The sequence below is a fragment of the Aythya ferina genome, assembly GCF_964211825.1.
Source record: "Aythya ferina genome assembly, chromosome: 14".
Taxonomy (NCBI): Eukaryota; Metazoa; Chordata; class Aves; order Anseriformes; family Anatidae; genus Aythya; species Aythya ferina.
The window spans coordinates 12,757,535-12,780,739 of record NC_140312.1 but is presented as its reverse complement, the minus strand read 5'-3'; the positions used below and the strand labels follow the sequence as shown (position 1 = coordinate 12,780,739).

Sequence of the window (23,205 nt, the reverse complement as noted above, 5' to 3'; positions counted from 1 at the left end):
CCTCCTCGGCTCTGAAGGGCAGCAGCGTGGGGCAGGCAGGCACAGGCTGCCCAGCTCCAGCCCACGGCTCTGCTGAGCCCCAGTGAGGGGCTCAGACCTGTCCCCATCCAGCCCTAAAAGCAGGTAGCACCCTGCGTCCCAGACAATCTGAGCTATGGCCATGCGGAGCCGTACAGGGGCATTTCCCATTCTTCTTGGATTTGATAAAGTATTGCCAAATTACTCCAATTCTGCAGTAAACAGGACTGGTGCATGCTGAGGCTATGCCAGCATAGCTTCCTGCCCACACGGCAGTGCTGGACGTGATAAAAGAGGCCGAGCTGCTTCTGTGTTGAAAAATAATCTTAACCGTGAGCCCAGACCTTCCCAAAAAGGCAACGGAGCGCAGACGACGGAGCTGCTGGACTCCTTCCTTCTTCCCCACCACTGTAAACAGAGAAATGGACTTGCATCCTGAAGGAGGGAGGAAGGAAGCATTGCTTGTGCTCAAAGTATCGTAGCAGCTGGCTGAGGCTGTCTGGGCCTTTGTGTTACTCACAGCGGGGGGAGAGCTGCGCGAGCGGTCGGGCCCCGCCGGCTCTTTGGGTGTTTGCACCGCGAGCACCGAGCTGCCGGCTTGGCTCGGAGCTGCTGTCAGCACCTCTCCCCTAGCAGCGAAACAGAGCACTCCATGGCTGGAAAAAGATACATCTTTATTGATTATAAAACAACACACCATTAAAATAAGGCAAGGAGGAGTTATCGGTCAAATTAAACATACCTAATTACAAGATTTCATGGCCACAGGGGCTGGGGCGATCAGCCAACAGTCTCAGCTCTCCCTGCTGTGAGCACGCTGCTGTGTGCCCCGCTCCCGAGCTGAAGCATCACGCTGCTCAGTGGATTTGGTGGCTTCTTGCAGACTGTGGAGGACAGAACTGCACTGTTTTAAAGCAAACACACGGGGCTGCAGCATGCTTGGGAGATCTCTTAAGGAACAGTCGCTGTGACTGAGAGGAAATACTGAGATCGCAGAAAGAAGGCTTGAGAGTTTACCAAGATGTAAGAATTTTGCGGCTTCCACTGAAACGAAATTTAAGCATTGTATCTACCTTTCTCTCTGTATCAGGTTTTCACTCCCAGCCTCCCCTCACCCCAAGCACCCTGAGGCACAATTCTGTTTCAGAGAAAAACGATAACTACATGGAGGAAGGAGACTTGTCTTGCTGGCTGACCAGCCACAGACGAGGACCACACGTCCCCGGCTCTGGCTGGTTATCGATTACCTTCCAGAAACAGCAGAAGTGCAGGAGAACGGGGACCCTGCTTTCTGAGGTCACCTTATAGTCATTATGCAGCTCTCACTGACATAACGACACCAAGCCTTGCCCTCTGACTGGGACTGTCGGGGTATCCTGTGCTGTGTTAGCAGACACCAGTTGTTTCCCTGCTCTCTGAGTGTTTCACAAACCTGCTTGTCACTTTGCCCCTTCCAGGGGTTCGTTAGCTTTGGGGATGAATCAGTGCGGGGCTGGACAGCAGCTCCCACGTACCACGTCAGAGCCTGTTTATCAACTGCAAAGCTCTACCTTGAAAACAAGAATCCCCACTTCCTTTCCTGTCGTCTGATGGGGAAGATATTCCAGGCTCACTCTGCTACGGGGTCCTTCCTTTAATTTGCAGTATATGTTTATTCACGGACACTTTTAATCATTTCTTCTTTTGCCAACACTATTTTAAGCATAGCGATTTCCTTTGTTGGTGCTTATCTCATCAAAATAATAGCAGGTTGCAGTCAAATCCCCAGTGAGCGTTTGCTTCCTCAGGCTAAGCAACCCTACCTCTTGGGGTGTCCATCTTGTAAGCTCAGACTTGCTCTTGGTTTCATCTCAACAGTTTTTCTCTGCACTTCTGTCATTTCAGATCCTCTTTCCCAGGGATGGATAATCAGATTTGTATGTAATTCTCCTAATCAGGTCTTGCCAGACCTAATAACAATACCGCAGATATGTCCTTATGCCAACAGGGAATATCTTGACCAACACATTGTATCATTTCATTTGCCCATTTCAGGGCAGAATCACATTACTGGGACATTAATGAGCCTGCAGCCAACGCCCACACCAGGCTCCCACTGCTCCTCATCTGTTTCCAATTGATGAACAAATACGTTATAGCTCAATTTTTTGTTACTAGTCCTCAACCACCCAGCTGTGCGTTTGATAACTCAGAATTTCATTCCGGTTCTGTTATTAGTTTTCACACTAACCCACTTCTTTTCGGTCTCAATCTGACTGCTTAGCAGCAAATTCCCACTCTTGAGTGACCGGTAAGGGAAGTCCACTAGTGACCATTTTTCTGTTTGACACTTCCCCCTTGAAAGCTTTCCGTTGCTGTTGTCTCCCCTTTAGCTAGTCCCGAACCTTCACTTTCTTTGGCTTTGCTAACAATTTAGTGAAGTGCCACTTGAAACCGCAACAAATGGGAACTCAGAGGGATCCTAATGGTTCTTATATTTAAAAGCAAAACAAACACAGTTGTTTTAAAACTATTCTAGTTTGCTTGGTTTTTAAGCTGCTGGTTTGAGTGATGCTGCTGGTAGCCTATCCCTAGATTTGCTTACAATCAGTCCTGTAACATCGGATCTCAGGAAGTCTCCTCATTTCTCGTTTTCTTCTCCTTTGATCTCCTCTGCCACACGTCTCACCAACACTTCTTGTTTTCACTCCCTCCAGAGCTGGCCCTCAAGAGGCTGACGGCTGCTGACCCGGCATGGGTGGCACGGCTCTCCCTGCCACTCGCCGGCAGCTACAAGGACAACGTCTTCTCCCCTGACTCTCTGCATTCACCTCAGGACGAGGAAGCTGCGAGGCAGGAGAAACCACGGACCTTTGAGACCTTTGGCAAAGGGGCTGGGGCTGACTCAAACACTGCTGGGACAAGACTGGCCAGCACTTTCCTTTCAGAAATGAGCACCCTCTTTGAAATGATTCTGTCCCAGAAGGTCCAAGTCCACAACGAAACAGGCTCAGGGCTTCTGCGGCAGCTGTCAGCACGTGGGAAGAGCCTTGGACTGGATGACAGCGCTCCCGTTCTGTAGGCAGCTTGGTGGCTGTGACAAGGAGACAAGAGTCAAACACAGCGTTCTGTATTTGGGTGCACATGCGTGTTTTAAGAAGTTCACAGTGCCATCCATGCCTAGACTGATCATGACAGGCACATTTCTTCCTTTGCCTCACCCCGTCAAATTTCTCCACGACTGACTTCACCTTGTGTAGCTCCCTTCTCCCTGCCTGTTCCTGCCTTCCTAGCCCTCCTCCCCTCCCACCTTCCCCTTTCACTTTACAATCACACTCACACAACAGCAGGAGGGCCCTCTCCTCCCAGGGCAGGCAGATTGAGAGAGGGGGCTTTGTCAGATTACACCGGAGAACAACGCAGATTCATCCACGTGATTACAGACAGTGCACCACAGAGCATAAAGTAGCACAGCCGTGGACTTTGCAGCATGCTGCAGAATTGGGCTTCAGGATCTCAGTTCTTATTTAAATAAAATTGTTTTTTTTTTCTTACACTACCATCTCTGCAACAGGGTCCAGTTTAGCTGACACAGTGCTGTGGTTGCAGGAAGCCTGAAGTGGCAGCTCAGAAAGGGGAGTTCTGCCTGTTGCCTCCCACCAATGCTTTCAGCTTCTGTAGTTCTACCACTGTGAGTTTGGCATTGTAAAATGCCTCAAGATCGCTACATCTGCTTTGGCATCTCTCCTGTGGCTGCACTAGGTGACCACACTTCCTTTCTCCCTGCTCTCTCTTGAGGCCACTGGATTTTGGAGCACAGTCCTTGCCCAGGAGCAGACAACAGATGGCTGGAGTCTGTCAAAGGTAAACTGGGAAAAGGGAAGTGTGAAAACAGTTTTGAAATACTCAGTCACAGGCTTCACCCATCTTACACGCAGATCAAAATGAAAACCTGTATGTGAGCAGTAAGACTGTTCTGGGTTAATAGGATGTGTAGAAACACTACGACATAGATTTTAGTAAAAGAGGAAGACATACACACAGGTGTCTTTAACTGTGGGGATTTGCTCTCAGAACGGAAAGACAACAGGGGCATGAGCACTGGGAGTGGATCTGCAGGCTTACGCAACTGTGCATGGGTGGCACACGGGTATGGGAGGAGGAGAAGTTTTAGGAGAATGAAAACCACGGGTAAGCACAGCTGGGTCATGCGCACACAGGACTCTTTTCTCTGTACCTTAGTTTTTGCCTTCCAACTAAGACACAAAGCACAGATCAAACTTGGGGCATGCTGGCAAAGCGGTTACACAGGTGAGCGCAGAGTCACGCTGTGGGAGTGAGGGTAAAGCCATCACCTCCACTGCTAACAGCGCACAGCACCGCTGCTTCCTACAAAAGGTGCTGAGAAGGGGCTGCCAGCCTCCCCTCCACCACAGCGCAGGGCCAGCAGTGCCTTACACACACTGCTTTCCTTCCCTCAGCATCTTTATGTTAAAAATACGGCACTGAGCTCTCCACAGGTACTGCAGTTTCTCCAAAGCTAATTTGCTGACAGTGGGGCTGTTGCATCAGGTGCCTTTGGGTAGTACTTTTAGCTCTCATCTTCACTGCTAAGTTGAAAAAGAACGGGCAGCACTACCCAGCAGATATGAGCTGGAGCATCACAAGAGCATCCTACCCATGCACCTGGAGGTTACCGTGCCCTGCTTTTATCATGCACATACACAAGCTACAGCAGCAGAGAATCACACACATAATTTAAAGAAAAGTAAATTAATAAGTTTTCTTTTTTTTTTTTCTTCTTTGTTTTTTTTTCTTGCTCTTGGGACCGAATAGCAAGAGCAACATAGTAAGATTTCCCCAGGTGGACTTCTTAATACCCCAAATACCCACTGTTGTATTTGGATTTTCCCTGAAGTGCTTTACAGATGACCCCATCTCTGGCAATAAATTACACTGATGGGTTTACCCCAGCGTGCTTGCACAGCCACAATGCTAATAGAAATGTCTTGCTGTTTTGTTTCACAAACAAAACAGGCTCTTGCACCAAAACAATGACAGTGAGCCAAATTCTAACTGAGATGCAGCTGTGCAAGCTATGAGGGTGGCGTATCTGTGACTGTGAGGAGATGCAGCCCTACAGGACTCCTCTGCATCTTGGGAATGCACACAGAGGACAAACACGGCACAGCCTTGCATATTCCTCTGGTGCATTACTTTGATGTGCCTCTCAAAGGACAATCTTTACACAAAAATACATTAAGGTAAGCAGATTTAAAAGGAGACAAATTCCTCTCTGGGTTTGATTTCCTGATTCTGCAAACTGCTTTCAACTCCCCCCATCCCTTACCCCCATCCTGTCCTGACCACTGCGTAAGCATGCTGTGGATTATCACAGAATAGGAAATCCACCCGAGGAATTTCCTGCTAATTGTATCCTGCTTGATAAAGGAAATGGTCTAAGAAAGTTTGGTCTAGGCAGAAAGACCAGACTAGAAGAACAATCTGAGCTATCAGATGCACTGAGCTCTCGCCGTGCCCCTCCCTTGCTGAATGGAGACCACAGCAAGTTCAGGATGGGGCCGTTGCCTTTGTTTTTCAGAGGCTGATCTACACAAAGCACCAGAGCCACACAGCTACAGGAAGCTGGACAGTTTGTACAGATGCCCTTGAACCAGTTTAAACTTGTGTGGACAAATGTCTTTTTCCGGATTCAGCTGCCCCAGCGGAAGAAATTATCATACCAGCTGCTTGCCTCTGCCTGCCTGACAGTGGCTACTGCCCACTGGGAGCATCCCTTATCCACTTTGGTAGAAATGAGCTGACGTGCTTAGCAAACATGTATGATATACATTTTGAAGCAAACCTTGCTCATTGTGACTCAAAGGGGTGTCCCCATGGGAGCAGCTCAGTGCCAGAGCTGAAGGAATAATAACTGGGGACTGAAGGGCGCTGACAAAGGCGTGGAATGGCTGAAGACAGTGTTATTTTCACCAGCACAGGTGGATCCATCAATTGCATCCCACAAAAACCTGTGCCCTAATAACAAGAATTCACTCTCTTCCTTCCACCGCTTTGACGAGGTCTGAAAGCAGATTGAACTGCTACAATGTCTGTGTGGAGAGAAGCCCAGATTGTGCTGGTAGCGTAGCCTTGAACTGAGATCAAATTGCCTCAGAGATTGCAGACCCACAACAGAGTTAGTTGCCAGCATCACCATATGGTGGCTTGTAAACCTCACTCAGACACCATGTGAAAGATGTGCAAGGCTACTGGAATTATAGCCCCAAATCGTACCCACTGTGGCATCTTTGGAGTCACAGTAGCTCCATATGGAAGTGCAGGAGCATAAGAAACGTTCTTGTGTTGGTAGGTAGAGGGCCAAGCTATGTGGTGGCACAGGAAATATCACAAGGTCTGTTTTGAAAACACCTATATTTAGAAACGGCTCCTGTTCCATTAACAGAAAGTGCTCTCCACTCATTACTACCCTGTGCCCAGTCCCACACAGACTGAGCACGTCCACCTTCCCTTCCGCCTCCTCGTTTCACTTACCAACTGCTCTAGCAGCAGCAGCGGGTCTCCGAGCACTACAGCTCCAGCGGAGTCACCTTGTTTCCCAGGGCACGGCTCCACTCTGCACTGCTGAGCGTCATCATGTGGAGTCTGTCTGCGCTCCAGGAGTGGGGCAGGGCGAGGGCAGATTGTCCGGGCTGGGAGGTGGGGAGACCTGCAGGCATGTGCTCCATAGCCCAGAAACAGGGGCTGGAGGCAGAGGCTCGGATACCGCAAGGGAACGGATGCTTTCTTTGCACATCTGCAAGTGCATTAAAAGAAGATATTAATGACGCATCAGATTATGGGAACAGCTTCTCCACTTGACTGGAAATAGCTGGTAAGAAGTGAAAACAACCCAGAAAGGCACGTTCTCCCTCCCCTTTAGTAAAAAGCACTTGTTTTTGCCATGGCCCCGTGCCACCATTTCTCTGGCGATACGGGCCCCACTTTTAAGGGGGCACTGCAGGATGCAGTCCAACAAACCCTCTTCACCTGCTGCCCACGGTACCTTTCATCTCCTCTTGTATCACTTGCAGCCTCTCCTGAGCGCTCCTGTTCCCCGCAGCAGCTGACTGTCGATAGTGTCTCATCGCTTCTGCCAGGCTCTGCTGCACCCCAAGGCCCTTCTCATAGCAAACGCCCACGTGATACCTGCTTTGGGCATCCTAGCCACAGGAAACAGCACAGTGATCAGCCCCGCATGATGGAGAAGTGACGACAGCACACAAAAGGAGAACAGACAGTCCTTAACACCATCTTCAACATTTACTCCTCTACCTTTGGTCCCTCAGACTGTATCTTCAGTAATTTAGTCCCTTCCCTTGACGGGCACATCGTCAAGCAGAATTTCTTACCAGATACCTCCAACTGCACTCCTCCCTGTCCCTTTCCAATTAAAGTCACCAATTTCCCTTCAACGTCCAGGTCTGCGTCACCGGAACAAAGGAACAGCTGTCACCATGGAGCATCCAGATTGCCTCAGGGGTCAGAGCTAAGAGGACTCGCTGCACCCACATCCTGATCACACCCAAACTGTGAGCACACCCTGCGGACTGCCCTGCCACAGTTCACACAGATGTCTTGTAAAAACATAACAAATGCCAGAGGTGCTTGCTGCCAAGGTTGGAAGATTCCCCTTGGCAGCCCCGCAGTCCGTCAGGCCTGCGACACAACAGTGTGCCAGTGTCTTGTTCAGCCCCATGCAATCATGTTCCAGAAGTAATCTTAAGCAGCAGAAGGTAAGTCAAGCAACTAAGCATTACAGAAAAAACATCTGAACTACTCAGACATATGCAATGGCTGAGAATGAACCAGAAATTCGAGATGTCGCTGCAGATGGGTCAGCAGTCAAATCCAAACCCAGGATATGTTTGCGTGTCAGCTGTGCACGTTAGTTTTTAGATCCAATGGGAGGAAAAGGGTCTCACAGATAGCAAACAAACAAGATGACATTCCTGAAGACACCGAAAAGACCACACGGGCTAGTGGTCACACAGACCTTTTCCAGTGAAACAGACAGAAACATTACTTGAATAGCCTGACTGCCAGAAAAGTGTTCTAAATAGGGCTTTGAAAAAAAAAAAAAAGTAGCAAGTTTTAATAAAGCCATGAGAAAGGAACATATTGCGAGTGTTGCTGTCTGAGATCTAGCTGGTGGAGGAAAGCAAAGAACTCAACGAGTGGGTGCTTTGCAGAATGTTGCAAGTCTCAGTTTATGACAGCAATAAACATCTTTAGGGATGAGATAAACATGCTGAAGGATTGACACTTCAGATGTGACAAGACACAGGATTAAATAAGTATGAAGTATTCCAACAGTGGTCTCTTACATGATGAACACCTCAAAGACCACCGCCAGGAGAGGAGAATCCCAAATTAGCATGGCAGATATGACTGTAATACACTTTGAAATCTGAAGGTCTGACTCAGTTCTCCGAGAACACTCTTTATGTTTTTTATGTTCTGTGGTTGCTCCCATAAAATAAGGGAGGATGAAATGGAGAGTGGTAACCAAAATAAAACACAGTTCTCTGAAGCACTGCTGTGTTTGGAAGAATGCTTGTCAGAGCTACCCCCGTGGCTCCAGAACAGAGCAACAACCTGAGAAACAGTGAACCCATGATTTTTTGTGTTTGTTTTCTTCTTTTTTTTTTTAAAGAGTTGTAGATGTAGTTGTAATGTCATTCAGAGGGATAGAACTTATTGTAAGGAATTAAAGAAGATCCTACAACACTATGAGTGGCCAGCACAATCACAGGTGAAACAGTGTTAACAACTACAAAGGAGTGCATACGGAAAGAAATTTGAGAGTCACCCTGACAGTTTCTGAAACCACCAAGACATCGGTCAGTGGCAGGCAAATAGGAAAACAATATTAGAAGGGAATACAGAATTAAGCAGAAGATCTCATTATGTAAGATCCCTGGAATGCTTCCATCCTGAGTCCAGTTTTAGTCCAAAGCATTTTACAATGGACGAAAATTAGAAAAATACAGAGAGGACTGACAAGACAAATGTAACAGTTTAACTACAAGGAGAGACAAAATAAACTACTGCTCTGCAGTTTGCAAAAGAAATGACTCAGAGAGGACATACTGAAGGGTGACAGAATCAGAAGTACTTGCCAGAAGAAGAGGGAAGTTATTCATTATTTTCCATTACATAAAAGTTGTGTGAACTCAAGATAAAATGAAAAAGTTCTTCAGAAAAAAAATAGCTCTTACTATAAAGTGCAAGCTGAAAATGAGTGAACAATGTCACGGTGCTGTAAAGAACGCAAAAACCAGGCTGCAAGACATGTGATGTTATAGGTCTACTCCTCTAAGTGCTGGTAAGGCCTCAGGAGCAGCATTATGCCAAGACTCTGGCACTGTCCTTCAAAAAAAAAAAAGCGTGGGTCACTTGGAGAAAGTTTAAGAGAGCAAGCAGATCCAGACAACAGACAGAAAACAGAAACAACAGATGACTGAATGCAAGTTCAAATATTTAAGTACATAAAAGATCCCTGCAAAGAAACAGAAAGTCTGTTCATCCCCTCTATAGAAGGCAAGAAATAATGGGCTTATTTTGAAGAATAGATTCAAGACAGAGACAAAAAGTTCTCCCAGTGATACAGCAGTGAAAGAGCTTGACTGGGGGAGGTATAGAGGCTCCATAACAGAAAGCTTTAAAATTATGCTAAGTGAGTATTTGTCAGAAAAAGCATAAGCACTGGTCCTAAGAACTGCTCTAACCTAATACAGCTTTTCTATGATTATATTTTGTAGGGTCTGTGTCCCTGGGCCTGTTTCCTCCTCAGGGGCTTTCCACTCTGTCCTTTCAGGCAGCACAGTGCCATCCTGACACTCCCACCTTCAAGAAGCCCTGAGCTCTGCCACCTGCAACAAACCCAAATTCAGAACAATCACAGCTTACAAGGAGGTTACTTACGCCGTTCTTTGCTGCTAGCAACAGGTACTTCAGACCTCTCTTCTCCTTAGGCTGTAGCCCCCTCAGGTAGAACACTCCAAGATAAGCCTGTGCCTGCAGCAAAACCACATGATAGAAATCAGCCAGGATTTTCCACCTTAATTACTCCCGTTCTTTTACTGATTTTGCAAGTTGTCCAAATGCCAGTAAAAGCTCTGCTGCTGGAGCAGAACATAATCTCTGGAAACTCGTCAGGGACACCTGCAAGACTGGTGTGCACAGTACCCTGCTTGCTGCAGAACCTGTTGGGAGAACGGAGGCTGTCCTAAGAAACTCAGTCCGACAAGTTAAACATGAAAAAATCCTATTTGATCCACAAAACTCCACTATACACCCAGTGATACAACCACATTAGCATTACAAGACCCAGAGTCTTGTTTTAAACTGCACTGCTGAAGTCAGAGCCAGAGAATGGCTCCTACTTGTGAGCTGTCTGTAAGACACAGCAGATGTACTTCCTGGAACAGCGTGCTACATGAGATACACTCAGTGCCAGAATGGCTTGCATTCTTAACACAAGATGGCACATGCCTAAACGCATCCCCTAAAGAGTGGGAAAGGAGGGCAGGGTACACAGATCTATGCGGATGAATCATCTCGAAAAATCAGATACAGTACAGGATTTGTTCCTACTCGAAGTGTCTCATGGAAGTTCCTCCACCAAAGCAACCTGTACTTTTGCATTGGGAGGCAGTGAAATATAGTTTTTCAACTGCAGGTCAGTTTTTCTAAGCTGATGGTCTAATCTAGGTGTTGGAGAGAACGGTTACAGGCATGTTTGGCTCCAGCTTCAAAGCTGAGGGAATTCAAAAGCGGGCACCTGAATGACACATCCTAAAACTTTCTAGTCAGGTTCATGTTTGCTGAGTGGGATGACTGGGGCAAAATAGGAAGCCTTAAACTTTAGGAACAAAAGATACTTTGGAAAGCCACTTCCACTGTGAATGCAAGTGAGAGAGAGATCTGGAGAAATCATCCTACTGATGTTTGAATCACTCTTTACCCTGAGGAGACAAAGAGGTGTGAATTGCTTTTAGTGATGCAAAAAAGTATGTCAAAACATGATGTATGATACAAATATGTATGTTGTGGCAACCTGTGATAATAGAGGATACCCTTTGCCTTCTCGGAATCTGAAATGTACTTTGGTGTGGACCCCTATCTTTTGCATGCAGCTACTTCTGTTCTCTGAGCGCTGGCACATCTCATCCATGCTGCAGATTCTCGAGGCATGGAACATGAAAGGCTGCCACTGCTGGATGAAACAAAGCAGACCCAAGGACATCTGGCACAGAAGAAGGGACAACTTGACAGGTTTCCTAAGAACTGGTACTTCTCAGCTCTCTCTTTCTTTGTAAAGTAAGAAAGAGCCTTGTGCAGTGGCTAGAAGTTATGGCTGCATCCTATCCTCAAGCAAGAAAGCCAAGAGGGGAATTTCTATCACAGATGTGTGACAGGGCCTGGAGCTTGCACATTACCAACAAGCAAAATGTCCCGTAAGCACATGGAAGGGGTGCTGAGAGCCACATTAAAAAGCTCAACAGCAAAACAGACAACCAGCACAACTGACACAATGGGCACCTAGTTGCCTTCCGTGTGCAGGCAGGACTGTCCCCCATACACTGACAGAGGTATCAATATGCAGGAAGAATTTTGCTTTTAGTCCCAAAGATGCTGCTTTCTACGATGTCTTGTGGTTCAAATCCTTTAGACAGGGTTTTCTGATGGTTCTGTCCTATGAAAATGTTTGTTCAGCTTTTATAATCATTCCCACGTGGTGGACACTAACCTCTGTAAGCCCAGCCACTGCTGCTTGCTCCAGGAAAGACACTGCCTTCTGAAGCCTGTGCCATTCATTTTCAGGACTGTGGCACAAGAGGCATCTAGCGTAGCGGTACTGTGCCATGGGGTGACAGCTGCTGGCCGCACGGTAGTAATAGAAAGCTGCCTGGAAACAGAGAAACACTTGTGTGAATCAGGTAATACATGCCCTCAAACATGACATGACTCCCTTCTGGCCAGGACAAGCTTAACCTCTCTGTCCAGACCTATCATAAGCTGCACATGCTTACCCTGGCAGCCCTCCCACACTTCCCTGCTGAAGAACACGAGGTTGTTCAAGTGAGACAGTGGACTACCAGTGTAAGAGAGCCCTCTAACCACCTCTGCCTTCTCTAGTCAAAACTCTGAGTTTTGAAAGGGATGGCACTGGGCCAACAATACCAAAGCTTATGTTGTGCCAGTGGGGATCTGCACAATTACTCCAAACAGGCAGTCTTTGCAGATCTTTTCAGCTACAGGATGCTGAGTACGGCCAGCATGCACTAGGTGGCAGGCTGTAGTCGAGGTACCCAGACTGGATGGCTTGTGATGTAAAGTCCTCGGCTGTGCAGTGGTGTTTTAAATACAGTAACATGACAGGTTTCTCATGGGTACTCTCCCAGCTGCTAGTGGTACAGCCTGTGTACCTGCGACAAGACCTCAGAAGCAATGACAAAGGGGATTTCAGGAGCAAATCTCTGCGGGGACCTACAACACCGAAGCCAGTGCTGCAAACCTGCAGTTTATATTATTTCCAGCATTTTCCAGCAAGACTTCATAGATTGTCACGCCCATACAAAAGGAGAAATGTGCCTGTGCACCCCATGAAGACCATTCTCTGGGTCTGTGCCACACACATACGACTTTACAAGTTGTGGATACCTTTTCCAAGTCTTTTTCTGTGCCTCTGCCATGCTCATAACACAGACCCACGTTGAACTGGGCTTTGCTGTAGCCTCGATCTGCTGCCAGTTTGAAGCAGGTATAAGCTATCTGGTAGTGGCCTGCTCTCATACTTTCAATCCCTGCGAAGAAAACAATGTAAGAACAGAGGAAAAGAAAAAGGACAGAATGCAGCCTCAAACACAGCAACCTCCCCCAGAGCTACGGGGCCACCCTTGGCCCACGTTAAGTGGCCCAGTCCACTCCTAGCTGGCTCACCAGCCCTCATCCCCCACAACCAAAGCTTCCATAGGAAAAACAGCAACACTGCATTTTAGGAATTATTCAGGTCTCGCTGCAAAAAGGGATCATCAGCTAGCACAATGTATGGTTCATGCAGAAACAGCTTGCTTTTTTAGTGCTGCTACTAATGGTGTATGTAGGGCAGGGAGTTTTTTCTTAGATCACTGCATCTTCCTTCAGCTCTTCTTAAGTTAGTTGCAGTTCTGCAATTGCTTTTTCAGCTTGCCAGGAAGACTGAGATCTCAGACAATGAAAAAAGAGCTATGAAGATAAGACAATTCGTGTTGCAAAAAGACAGAGATGACTTAATTTCTAACTACAGATGTCAGGACTACAGTGCAGACTTCAACCAAGCCTGGATTTCAATATGCTGATATAAATCAGGTGGCAGGATGAGACAAAGGGCAATAAATCTCTCAAAGCAGAGCTGAAATTGCTAAAAGGAGGCTTCAGCTTGGGTATATGCCATCTCTGTCTTCACACAAGACCTGAAACAATTTGGAGGTCCTCCAAAAAGTGAAATGTGTGGTTTAAGGACAAAACAAATCCGAGTCCACATTACCAAGGATATTGAATGCAATGGAAATATCAACCCGGAAAATCTGCTGCAACTGGAAAGCAGCTTCCTCCAAACGCCCTCGCTGAGCTGGGTCACCCTGAGGATTCAGAAACGAAAGTTATTAGACAGCAAAAACATGCAAAGCCTGCAACAGATTTTTCTTGGAAACTGAGCAGAGTGACGTATTCGTACTGTCCTGTAGTAATCAAGAGGGTGATGTAATCTGGTGTCATGTGTCCACATAAAAATCTCCCTGTCCTACACAGACATCTGTTTAGTGAAGCGTTATGGCCATTGCTCACCTCCCCTCTGATCAGGGAGCTTGGTGTACATCTGACATCATTAGAACATTTCAGAATTTAATGCAGCTCCCCTCCTCAGATGTAACATTAGCCCTTGTTCACCCTCCTGCATTGTGTTCGGCAGCGCAAATGGCATTTCTCTCTGACAAACATGCACTGACATATCTGTATACCCTTTACACAATTCAAGCTGAACCCATACTGTCAGCTTACTGAACACTGTACACTCCTAATAAAATCCCACACAGCAGAGACAATGTCTTTTCTTTCTCAGTAATGAACAGTATTTTTTACTTTACCACAGCTCTGGGAGGTGGGAGGAGGACTAGTCTGGCCTGCAGCTCTCATTTCCGAGCTTGAGCACAAATTTAGTGCCATCGAGTGGCAGCAGCACACACTGCACATGAGCTGAGATGCCTCCGCACTCGGAGTCACGCTGCAGAAATACCCCGTGCCGCCCAACAGCTTTAGTGCTCAGCCAGCTCCCAGGGCTGCTCACAGGAGGACAGGACCCGGACTGACTCACTTCCTCTCCTGAGAGCCTCCTGAGAGCCTGCAGAAGTGGCTCCTCCTCGGATGGGCAGCTCAGCTCTCACCCCCTTAGCAGACCAAGTGAACACCTTTCTGCTGGGGCAGGTCCCTTCCACGTCAAAGAGAGGATCCCATTTTGTTACACCCAAAATGCATCTCCATTCTGTTCACAGTGTCCCTGAGCAACTGCTCCACCGACTGACTTTTAAGATGGGGAGCTCTAGATTGCAAGGAATTAGCAGGCTTACTCACAAACAGAACAATAAGATAATTTATAACCTTTACAACCTAATGACTCACAACCTGATATACACTCTTCGAGCCCAAAGCCTCTCTTTCCCTCTCTCTAACAGACAAGACCCAGTCTTGATGTGCAGCTCTGGGAGGGGTGATGCCACCTTCTCCAGTCACAGGCTGTCTGGTAAAAACCAAAATAGCAACAGCACGTAGTTACCTAGTGAAAGATGGCATCAAAACCCATACACCACACTGGTGCTACTGGATAGTTGGGGGTTTTTAGGACATTTTCTTCCAGTGCTTCTCTGCAGCACTACCATTTTATAGACACTTTAAAGGACGGGGACAGCAGTTTGTAGTTCCTGGAACTTCACTCTGGCTAAAGGGCAGCACGTCACATCTCTTCTGCTCCCAGCCTCCAGCTATGCAGGACAGAAAGCAGTCTTGCGTGTGAGTGGATTGCTCAGGCTGCGCTTGGGGTTGCACTGAGATGTCTTCCTGTTGCAAAGGGGCCTCGGGCACAGACGGAGCACATGAAAAATGAAAGCTTACCTTTGTAATGTGGGGAACTGGCCCTGGGCTGGAGCGCTGAGGGACTGGGAACTCCCCTGCATTAAGAGGAACAAAAAAGCAGGGTTAAGCAATGCTGTACCTTCACTTCTTCCTCCTGATGCCTTTCTCTGCTCCTCAATTCTTTCCTAGAGGACTGATCATCTGCCCAGATAGCGATACTAATAACAGAAGGAACTCTGCCCGATCTGACCTTTGTATCACAAGCAGCTAAGTGCCACGTGAATGCGGTCCTATAATCTGCAGCTGGCTAACGCAACTCTTCCAGAAAGGGCTTGGTCTTGACCCGAAGGTGCCAAAAGACAGAGAATCTCCTGCTTCTTCTGGAAGTTTGTTCCAGCAACTTGTAATCACTGCTTTAAAAATCTGTGCTTTGTTTCAAATAAAAACACATCTGGTTTCTGCTCCCTGGCATTGGCTCTTCCAGGTTTTTTTTCTCTTTACTAAAAAGCCCATTCTCTTTTTTCAAAGTCCCGTTACTACTAATCAACCCCTCTTGATTCTTTTCTGTGATTCTAAACAGACCGAGCTGTTCGTGTCTTTCAACTGAAGCACTTTTCTGCCTGAGTTGATTAATTTTATGACTTTTTGCCACTATTCCTGAATTTTCAACATTGTTATTGAAGAGCAGACAGTCTCACCAGTGCCATGGAAAGGACAAAACTGCCTCCTTATTTGAGTACATAACTGCTTAGTTTGTGAGAACCTTACTCCTATTGCTGATGGCTGGAGCATCACACAGATCTCGTGCCTAGGTGCTTGCCTATCCTAACTCCTTTTCCAGGTAATTTCTTTGTAGGGTACAGTTCTGCTTCTGCAAAGGGGTGATCAGACATGCTATTCTGGCTGTGCTGGATGCAGGCTTAGGTTATCACCCCCGAGCATCCCACTTGCACACCGCCGCCCTCTCAGACACGCTGACGCGTTCAGCCACTATCTGTCTGGGTTCAGCCTGAATTATCTAACAAAAGCATCTACAGCAAAAGCTAAGCCACCTCGCTCTCGACAGAACTGTTGGAAGTGATTACACAAGCATTTACACCAGCTGCTCCAAGACTGTGGTGACCTCCAGCAAAGAGGACAAACATCGAGGTTTGGCTGAGGCCAATTATTTTTTTTAACCCAAATCACCAGAAGTAGCTCGGCCCCACCGGGCACCTAACACCAGGTGGTGAAGCCTGGATCCCTGAAGCCAGCGCTGCTTGCAGAAGTAGCTGTGCCCTCCTCATGTCTCCCCATTGCCCTTTCGAGCTGTGTGGGTGCAGAGCAGGGAACTAAAATGATTGAGAAATCAGTCTTTTTGGGGTCCTGGTTCCTTGATTCCCATCACCATATGGCTCTGCAGATGCTTGTGCTGGCAAAGGGGCAGAAGTGAGTGTGCACTAGGCAGGATTACTTCTTCTGGTGCCTGCACCATCATACAACGCACACGGAGCTGTGACCCATGTTCCAGCTGCAGCCTCATTATTCCTAGATAAACGATTCCCCTCTGGCTGTATTAAAATGTATTTTATCTGAACAAGTCCCACTCACCCAACAAGCAAGATCACGATGGCAAACACAATTTCTATTTATCATTCCACCAAAAGTAATATAGTCTGCAAATTTATTAGTTGTGCTTTACATTTATTTTCAGAACAGACATAAAATTATCTGATCTTTCTCACCGTAGGACTCTCTCTCTTGTTCAGGTATCTCCCTCATGATGTAATTTGTTTTTTTACCACATACACAACAGCAAATCTCATGAAAAAGAAATCCATATTAAAGAAATTGTCCAAGCTATTTGTTTAAAAAAACATTCATTCTTGCTTGCTTTGAAGAAGCTATTAGCATGCACAACCGTCCCATGCCCCCCTCCCACTGGAAGTCTCTCCTCACTCAAATCCCAGTAATCTCCCCAGATTAGAGCTACCACTCCCAGAGAGCAGATCATTTAGAAGAAAACACGGGGAGCAGCCAGTCTGGACACCCAGACCCATCTCCTGACAGATGAAGTTAATGAATTCTCTCGGAACTCTCACTTGAAGCTGGGCAAGCCACAAATCAAAACTCTTCACAGAGATCATTACTCTTAAGACTTGGCTTGTCTCACAGCAGCCCTCTCAAACCCGGCACAGGAGCTAACACATTGTTTAGGTTCCTTCAGCAGTGTATGGAGAAAAAAAAGCACCCCCCAGGCAGCAATAACGCTGTTCTACTTCAGCAGAATGAGAAGACCAGCTTAGATTAACCTTTGGACTAGCACTAGGCAATACAAGTTCACCCCAACTGTTTGTTTCTTATTTCCCAACATAAGGTTCCAGGGCAATATTTGAGGAATGGACAAGCTTCAGCAGAACTTCACAGGAACCGGGTTTTGTACAAATTCATTGCTCTACTGCACTCACAGAGGTTGTTAATTTATTTGTAAGGTTGTAAGAGCAAAGCACGTAAGAGCTGGGAATACCACAGCTCGAATTTTCTGTGCAACTGTGTTTCTACTTCTTTAAGCATGTGTTATGATGTATCATGACTCTGCATCCTTTTTTCCATGTGATCTTACAGTTTTGGCATACTGGATGCCCAATGCTCACATACTCAGCAGCTAATAAATATTTTGTATTTCCCCACTGTTCATCCTGCACTTTATCAAATGTTACTCAAACCTAGCTCCAAGTGCAGAATTATTAATCTTCTCATAGATAGTCTAGATTGCTCATAATGAAACATCCAAATGCTTCACAGGAATGAATTCACAACAAGCGCTGGCCAAAATCCAGGACTCCTGCCTCATGGAAAATTTTAGTGTTTCCAATTGGTTTCATTGTGCTTTGAAATGAAAACACACTTTGAAAATGTTTCTAATCTCAGAATTGAAATAGCAAATTTTACAGTCCTGCCAGGGGTAAAAAAACAACTGCCCAGGGCAACATTCAGCTGCTGTAACACCACGACTGGCTGTAATTACCCGCTTGTTCTCTATGTGACTTTCGCTTTCCACAAAAAAGCTTCAAGCGAGGCAAAAATTGCATGAAAAAATAGGATGTGATCATGTACCTGAAGACTCGCTGATAGTACTATCTAGTATTACATTTAAAGCAACTTTTAAGCAAATTTCCTAATGTTTACTTAAAAAAAAAAAAAAGTGTTTTAAAAGAAATAGTTTCTAACTTGTTGTGTTATGTTAAAACTGTTCTGGGTCATCTGCAAAGCTGGGATGTTTGTGTACATCACAAGGACCTTTGCCATTCAAGATAACAGAGTAGCTGACAGCAACAGCAGATTGTCACTACATGTAGATCAGCAGAAGCAAGCCTGGAATCTAACCCAAATGCTGAAAGAAAGGGTGAGGACACGGAATTCCCTGTAGAAGGTCCTTTGCCACTGTTGGCAACAGCAAAATGGAGAAATAAAGGTACATTTGGCTCCACTCCAGTTCTGCAGGTTTGTTCTCTAATGGCAAAACTTTTCTGCCAGACATCTGTCCTTCCCTTCCTTCTGCTCTCCCCAACTTCTTGCTGCATTCTGACAGTCGGCCTGAGTCCCGTTCAGTAGCTAAACACTGGGAAGAGATTCCTAAGCTTTATGCAGCTTTTTCTGCAGAAAGCCAAACATACTCTGAGAGAAGGGTCTCTCATTAAGCTTCACCTCACCAAACTTCCCATCTCAAACTTTCCAGAGAAAGATTCACAGGACTTCTCAACATTACAAGGCTTTGTATTTTTTGAGACTCTTTAGTGAAAATTACTGAATCTCTTCACCCTGACTTTCCTCAATAAATTCCCACAAAATAGATAGACAGCATAATGTGAGAATGCAACCCAAAGACTTAAATATAGAGCAAAATCAAATTATTTCTGACTTACATTATCTCTGGCAACTGATGGTAGAAGGTGGTTGGGTAGCACATATAAGAAACAGGAATTAAAAAGTCATGCTTTTCCTGGCCAGACTTTCCAGCAATCAGCTGTTCTGTGATCATCTCAGCAGGTTTTGGCTGGATCAATTAAGTTTAATCTGAATGGGTAATCACACAATGATTCAGTTTAATCTGAATGTGTAATTACCTAATCACTTTTTGGAACCCATTGCTCCTTCTGGCCACATAGCAATGACTTCCACAATTTACCTGTGCTCTGGCCAAACACGTACGATCTTTTGCTTTATCCACACTCGCAACCTGACCATTTCTGTTCTGCCTATCAATGTGTACTATGAAAAGTATTGTCCCCTATTCATCTTCCATCCATATTTTTAGTTTCACTGAGCACTAGCACACCCTTTGCCACTTCTTTTTTAAACTGAAGAGACAGTCTCCCTTTATATGTAACTGACTCCTTATCATCCTTTTCTATGCCATTTTGGTCACTGTTTTTAAGACAGAGTGTCTGAGATGTGGCTGCACTGCAGACTTACCAGACCTATGATACTGTTTTGGCCTTGGTTCCTTCCTTTACATCAACCAACATTTCATTTACCTCACTGCTGTAGAGCACTGGCAACATTTTCAAAAACACATCCACAGTAACTTTAGATGACCTCTCTGCAGTGTAATTATTAATTTGACATTCCTCATTCTGTATTTTCAGTTACAGTCCCCTGTGCATACTACTTTAACCTACCTTGAAATTACCCTGTTGTTAGTTCTTGTGCAATCTTTTGCTGTGACTCCCAGGTTTGACTGTCCTGAATAATTTTGTACTACATTTGCTTCTCCTGTCACCTCGCTCATCAGCTTTTTCCAAATCACTGCTGACTCTGCTGAGTGGACCAGGTTCCTATAAAGCACTTAGGGGAATCCACCGGTAATGGCTTTCCATCAGAAAACTATTTCTTATACTTTAAGGAGTTACTAGCCTAAGAGTGGTCCCTCTGTCTTCCCTCGCATCAGCTGTATTTCTCCAGATAGCTTTGTTTTAGGCCCTGCTTGAAAGATTTTCAAAAAGCTAAAAGCTGGATAATCTTGCTCCACATGCCTGTTGACTTCTCCAGAGAACTCTAATAGACTTACAAACTGTAACTCTGTTCTCTGTTAAGACTCACATAATGGAGCAAGCTGCTAAGAGAAATGGCTTCCTAAGCCCTTCCAGACCTTTAATATAGCACACTCATCCAGGTATCTACCATTTCTATTCCATGATACAGTTTCTATCACCTCATAATTACATTTTTTTTTCAGTTCTGTGGCTCAAACAACCTCTCTTTTCAAAGGCTAGCGCCTAATTTGTCATTGTTCCCTCTCCTGGTCATCCAGCAGATTTAAGCACTGGATTACATATCATCATTAGAGGCTCAGCAATTTCATAGCTTCCGGAGAGCGTCTGAACAAAGAGCACGTGGCCTTAGAGACTTGTCACTGTTCAATTTATCAGTTTGCCTAAAAGCTCTCCCTATTGACTCTCAGTAGGAAACTGTTTGTCAGATACAGACACATTCACTGCTGAAGGTTCAGCTGTGCCAGCTGAAGACAGCGCTGTCTCCACTTACTCCCCACCGCTTCTCCCAGAGGTCCATGTCCAGTAATCTGCCAGTGAGGCCGCGTATCTGAGTGCTTCTTAATACGCTCCAGGCAAAAGCAGATGGGTTAAACAGTCTAATTGGCAGTTTAGGTAAATTAACCTGGCTGTTTTCCTGGAGCTAATTAGGAAACATGGAAACAAAATGCTCCATTTGCCAACTGATGGGACTGGTAACCTCTGGCAGGAGATGGATTTGATAAGCAGCGATGGGCAGTAGCTTAAATCAGCACAGCAGAAAACAATGAATGGGGAAGCCCCCCAGCCTCTTTTGCAACACCTTACATCTCCTACCTAACATCTGTGGGCTTTTTTTTGGTGCTGCTTCTACACCATGGGTATATGTTGTCCTTCCTTTTACCTGCTCCTGCTTTTAACAGTTTTCCTAAAGCTATTATTAGTATTTATGTATCTAGTGAATAACCCTACTAAAGACTTCATCCGATCTTCCTTGATATGACTTCACATTTTACATGTTATGGCACACTTTCCTGGATGAGACTTCCATTTTTTGAAGTATATCTTCCTACTTCTGTAAGACTTACTTTATTAAGAATTCCTTTAATACCTCCTCCCACTATTTTGTCTGCAGCATAACTGCTCATCTTCATCTTCCAGGAAGAAAAGAATTCCTTTAGCTTCACACTGCACAGCAAGTCTCTCAGATCACTGTTGCACTATTCTCCTGAACATTCGTGACTGCAAATGTCTGTCTACACTAAAAGAACAGAATCTGGATGCTGCATCCTGGTCACCAAGGCAGACCAGCATTGGGAGAGCCAACGTTACTGCACAGTTATACCACAGGCACCTCCCTGTCTTCAGGAGTTTTTTTCCTCCTGTCTCTGGATTCCCGACTCATCTCTCCAAAGTTCTGTCTTTCCACTCTGATCTCCCTCCTCAAAGTTTCAGCAATGGCAAAATGTTTCTTGGATGCTAGCTTTCCCTGGGGGAAACTCAGACACTCAGAAGTCCTTCTACAAATATCACATCATACATACCTTCTTCTGCCCAGAGCTGGCTCTCTCCTGGACCTGAGGGGATGCCCGGGCATGAATTCTCTGGTGCAACCTCTGGACCTGCTCTCTGCAAGAAGCAGGGCCCCAGATGCGCACTGGGACAACTGGTTGAGGCTTCGGTCACCACTGAAATGTAGAGCACAAAACAGTTCCTGTGAGCCACGCTGAATCTGTTCTAAGAGGGAACACAAAACTGCTTACCTACCAAGTTCCCTTCTCTGCTCTGGCCGTGAAGCCAAGCAGGAGGAAGGTGAGTGAAGTAAAATCCAAAACAGAATACAAAAATAAAGAGAGGCAGAATGCAAACTGGGATTGCACCAAATAGGTAAGGAAGAGTGAGATTCCCCTAACAGACACCAGCCCTCAATCTCTCCAGAGAGCTTGAAACCTGCCTGTCAGCTTCTGACAACAGCAGGACAGATGTTAACTATCGGGAAGCAGCAACCATGTCTGAGAGCCAGATCCTCCCACAACCCCTTCTCCTGTGCCAGAGCTGCTGACCTGTCTGCTGAGCGGGCAGTGAGGAAAGCCAGGAAGATCTGTGCTCCCTCCTGGCGTCCGGCAGCGATCGCAGCCACGAGATCTGTTTGACCAGCTGCAGAAGAAGCGCGGCCACTGCCCCCTGAAGAGAAGAAGACACAAATGAAAGATCAGAGCCCACTTTGTGAAGGGCAGCATGGCCACAGCTCGGTCTCGGGGAAGCGTCCCACCCTGCTGCCCTCCCAGCGGGGCACAGCAGACACCCCGAGGCCTGCAGGCACCACGCTCCCCGCCGCCCACTCCTCACCCAGGTGACGGCATCCAGCACGGAGTAGCGGGGCACCAGCCCGGGCAGCGGCTGCCTCCTTCCTTCTCGCTCCTGGCCATCGTGGGGCCGCTCGCTCTGACACCTGGACGCGCTGCAACACCTGCAAAACACCAGGGCTGTGACCACGACCACCAAGGCAAGGCTGTGACAGCAGCCACCAAAGCAAGAGCCACCAAAGCAAGAGCGTGACAGCAGCCACCGAACTCAGCGTGTGACAGGAGCCACCACACCAAAAGCCACCACAGCAAGGCTGTGCCTGCAGCCCCCAAACCCAGCGCGTCGCAGGCGCCACCAAACCACGGAAGGGCGTGAGAGGAGCCACCAGAGCACGACTCAGCACAGTAAGGGCGCAGCAAGCACAGCGAGCAGGGGACAGCAGCCACCTCAGCAGGGCTGTGCAGGGAGCCCCCGAGCACCGGAGCTGAAGCCGGGCGGGCTCGGGGCCGGGCCGGGGCCGCACTCACCGCTGCGAGCCGCGGCTGTCGGGCGGCTCAGAACCGGGACCGGGACCGGTGGCGGTGGCTGTGGATGTGGCAGCGGGGCCGGGCGGCGGGCGGGCGGGCGGCAGCGAGCAGCGCCCGAGGCCGCCGCGGCCTAGCAGCAGCCGCCACATGGCGGCCGCGGCACCAGCGAGCGGGCGGCGTTGCCGGGA

General features: G+C 46.9%; 2 protein-coding genes across 2 annotated transcripts in view; one reads left to right on the top strand and one right to left on the bottom strand.

Annotated features, from left to right (window-relative positions):
* The window catches only part of PCDH12 (protocadherin 12), a gene marked incomplete at its 3' end in the record, with an annotated part of 9,372 nt that extends 6,293 nt beyond the window's left edge, over window positions 1–3,079 (top strand). The window contains exon 4 of the mRNA XM_084535420.1: window positions 2,715–3,079. Within this exon, the coding sequence (XP_084391546.1) occupies window positions 2,715–3,079 (365 nt within the window). The remainder of the gene's footprint in view (window positions 1–2,714) is intronic.
* On the bottom strand, window positions 676–23,205 carry DELE1 (DAP3 binding cell death enhancer 1). The gene is made up of 12 exons (XM_084535421.1): window positions 23,018–23,205; window positions 22,533–22,653; window positions 22,247–22,367; window positions 21,728–21,871; window positions 15,211–15,266; window positions 13,592–13,685; window positions 12,727–12,869; window positions 11,813–11,971; window positions 9,985–10,077; window positions 7,064–7,220; window positions 6,553–6,814; window positions 676–3,091 (listed from the first exon to the last, which is right to left on the bottom strand). Exons 1-11 carry the CDS (start codon window positions 23,164–23,166, stop codon window positions 6,588–6,590), a joined length of 1,464 nt encoding a protein of 487 aa, XP_084391547.1. The 5' UTR covers window positions 23,167–23,205; the 3' UTR covers window positions 676–3,091; window positions 6,553–6,587.